The sequence below is a fragment of the Canis lupus genome, chromosome 21 (genome assembly GCF_048164855.1).
Source record: "Canis lupus baileyi chromosome 21, mCanLup2.hap1, whole genome shotgun sequence".
Taxonomy (NCBI): domain Eukaryota; kingdom Metazoa; phylum Chordata; class Mammalia; order Carnivora; family Canidae; genus Canis; species Canis lupus.
In genome coordinates, this window is record NC_132858.1 from 17638618 (window position 1) to 17642364 (window position 3747).

Sequence of the window (3747 nt, forward strand, 5' to 3'; positions counted from 1 at the left end):
CCTTTTCAAATCCCATCTCCTGTTACTTGCTCCTCTAAATATTCCTTTATTATCTGGAAAACTGCCCACCTGACTCCACTTAAATTTTAAATTGTTAAACACATGTACACAGCTAGTATTTACTGAGCACTTCCTTTGTCCCAGTTAGCATTCTAAATGCCATAAACGTATTAAACCATTAATCTTCACAACCACCAGATGATTATCCTCATTTTCACAGATGAGAAAATTAAAGCACAGTGAAGTGACATGTTCAGCAAGTGGCTGACCTGGAGTACAACCTAAAACTTCCCACTAGTCTGTGCTTTTAAACACGTTAGACTCCCTCTGCTGGTGGAGGCTGTGTCTGCTGCCCCTGCTCCCAAATGCCAGGCAGACTGCTTTCCGTGTGGTAGGTGTCAACAAATCTGTTTTAATATATATACACACACATACACGTACATACACAGTCACATCACAGTGTGACAAATACCCCTTCTCCAACCGGGGAGAGTAACTCTACCATACTCTGGGTTCCTGGAGGCTCTCCAGAGGGAGCCGAGGCCCGGGAGTCTTCACAGATGACACCCAATAGGGGCACTTTTATTAGGCGAGTGGGAAGGGGCAGGGCACACCTTGGGGTGTATACTGTCTGGGGCCTCACACGGGCCCAGAGCTCTGCTGCACTCTCTTCATCAGCTCTTCATCCTGCATAGACAACTCTGTCAACTTTTTGCCCATCCGCTCATGGATGTCCAGGTACTTGGAGACACAGCGGTCCAGGCACACGGACTCGCCCTTGGACAGTTCTGCTTCCTTGTAGTGGGGAGGCACGCACTTCCTGTGGCAGGCACTGGTCATTCTGGAGGGGAAGGAAGGGCAAGGTCAGCTCAGCAGCATCTTGAGGCAACCAGGAACTCTCCATCATGCCTGCCCTGCTAATTTCACATCCCAGGAAGGCAGTGTAAATCCTCAGTTCGCATCTTAACTGAGAAGGTCCTTGAGAGTGCTCACCTGATCTGAGCCCAAGTTTATTTAAACAGGAGCCATTAGTTGACTACTGGGTATGTTCCAGGCATCATGCTAAGTGCTTGACATGGCTGGTTATGCAGTCCTTACAATGACCCTGTGAGGCAGGCACAATCTTTATCCCCATTTTACAGATAAGGAAATGCAGGCATGGAGAGCCTCAGGATCCTGTAAAGCTGGGATATGAACCCACAGGACCTCATGGCCTGCATTTTTAAATTATTTAAATATTTGGAAGTATTCTAATATACAGCCTTCAAGATAAGCCATCAAGAGAAAATACCATGGAGCTGAAGCCAATAAAACCAGAAAACATGTGGACTGCTTACTTTGTACTGGGCATGATACAAACCCAATAAGAGCTTGTTATATACATTTCTTTTTTTTAAGAATTTATTTATCTATGGGACGCCTGGGTGGCTCAGTGGTTGGGTGTCTGCCTTTGGCTCAGGTTGTGATCCGGGGATCTGAAATTGAGTCATCACGCTCCCTGCGAGGAGCCTGCTTCTCCCTCTGCCTGTGTCTCTGTCTCTTTCTCTGTGTCTCTCATGAATAAATAAATACATCTTTAAAAAAAAAAGATTTTATTTATTTATTTAAGAGAGAGAGAGTGAGCACAAGCAACGAGAGGGGCAGAGGGAAATGGAGAAGCAGACATCCCACTGAGCAGGGAGCTGGACGTGGGGCTCGATCCCAGGACCATAACCTGAGCTGAAGGCAGACACTTAACCGACTAAGCCACCCAGGCACCCCTTGTCACACATTTCTACATTTAACATCTATAATGTCTCCTTGAGGTAGGCACCATTATTATCTCCATTTTATTTATTTATTTTTTTACACTTGATCTTAGCCAAAAGGCTTAGAAGCAATATTTATTCATTTATTTAAAAAGAACTAGTATTATGTATTTGAGAAAGAGAGAGCGAGCACTTGCGCGGGCATGTGTGTGGGCAAACAGGGGAGAGGGAGAGGGAGAATGTCAAGCAGGCTCCCTGCTGAGTGCAGAGCCCAATGTGAGGCTCAATCCCATGACCCTGAGATCACGACCTGCAATGAAATCAAGAGTCAGATGCTCAACCAACTGCACCATCATGTGCCCCACCTCCATTTTATAGACAGGAAAACCACTAAGCAGTCCAAGTGACTTGCCCACGGCCACACTAGTGGTGATTGGCGCAGTTATGATTTGTTCCCGCATCTGCCAAATGGTTGTGGGCACTCGTTTGGAGTCAGACCGAGGTCCTGGTCCTGACATTGCTACTGACCAACTGTGAGCCCTGTGAATGTTATTTAACCTCTAGAAGCCTCCATGTCTTCACCTTAGAATGGGACAACTAAGACCGACCCGGTGGATCATTTTGAAGATCACAAAAGATGAAGGCGCGTAGAATGCTCAGCATGTGCCCGAGGTGGAGTAAGAGTTTAAGAAATGTAAACCACCAAGCGGGCTGCGTGCTGTTTGCCACAAAGGCAAACGCTCAACCGTTCCTGAAAGCCAACCAGAGCTTGGACTGGGGCTTCTCTCGCTTGCCAAGTGCATTCCAACCTAGATGTCCAACTCCTTCTAGCGACCCGTACCGCGTCTGCATTGGCCCTCAGCCACGAGGAGCGTAGGTGGGGGTGCGCACCCTCCGACAGGTGCCCTGAGGAAGGGTGACCTAGGATCACTGTCAAAGACAAGGAGCGCGCTGTCGGCTCTCACCTGTTGTACATATCGGCCATCATCTCCACCTCCAGCTCGGCAGCCAGCTGCTGGGCCCTGAGCGGATCCATCTCAGCGCTGCGCCGTGGGAAAGATCTTCTGGCCTCCTAGTCCTGGGAGCGGACATCACCGTCAGCTTCGAGCCCTCCCGTTCCGTTTCCCATCCCAGGGGGACGTAGAGGATGCGGAACAATCATAGGACACCGGGCGGGCAGGGGTCACTGACCTCAGTGGGCTCAACTATCCCATCTCACAGATATGGAAACTGAGGCCCGGAAGGGGAACACAGCACGTCAATGGAGGGGCTGGAAATCGAGCCCTGGCGCCCCAGCCCCTCGTGGCCACTCTACCCAGGAAAAGATCTCAGGACCGGAAAGGAACACTGAACCGCGGGGCCTGAACCTCCAGGGCCCTGGGAATTCGATCACACGCGGTGGTAAGGTCCACGGGTCCCGGCCCAGGGGCTGCACCTCTGACGTGGCGGCGAGGTGCATCGGGGCCACCTTGAAGCGAGCGGTCACTTACCACGGCCTGGGGCCAGTCACTGTGCCCGCGGTGTCCTCAACTTCGCGCAAACGCCAGACAGCCGCCGCACGCCCAGGTAGGCTAAGGCGGAAGCACGTGGGTCACTTCCGGGAGGGAAGTCCCGCCTCCCCTTTGATCGGACTCGCTTCCGGAGTGAAGCCCCTACGAGGCGGCGCGGGGAAATCGGCTACCATAGAGAGGAGCCGCCGGCCGTGCCCGAAGGCGACTTGCAAGGGCTAGAGGGGACGCCAAAATACCATAGAGGCTTGGGCGCAGTGCAGAGCGCCTGCAGCCTGGCGGTGCCGTCCCCAGGGTTTCGGCGGAGAGGTCACAGTGCGACTGTCTGTAGGCGGGCGCCGGAGGGCGGGGCTCCGCGAAGCTTGGCCGCAGCCCCCGAGGCTCGACGGCGGGTCACAGACCGCGGCGCGGCGCGGAGAAGGAAGGACGCCCTCCAAGGCCGTAGTGTCTGTGCTGCTCGTTACGGTCGCCCGGGCCGCTCCCAGTGCCCC

At 52.7% G+C, this 3747-nt stretch overlaps 1 protein-coding gene across 1 annotated transcript; it reads right to left on the reverse strand.

The window, feature by feature from the left end:
• Positions 1-392: 392 nt before the first annotated feature.
• On the reverse strand, positions 393-3427 carry TIMM10 (translocase of inner mitochondrial membrane 10). Its single transcript, XM_072790855.1, has 3 exons — positions 3239-3427; positions 2714-2826; positions 393-841 (listed from the first exon to the last, which is right to left on the reverse strand). The coding sequence occupies exons 2-3, from the start codon at positions 2782-2784 to the stop codon at positions 640-642; spliced, it is 273 nt and encodes a 90-aa protein (XP_072646956.1). The 5' UTR covers positions 2785-2826; positions 3239-3427; the 3' UTR covers positions 393-639.
• Positions 3428-3747: the final 320 nt, after the last annotated feature.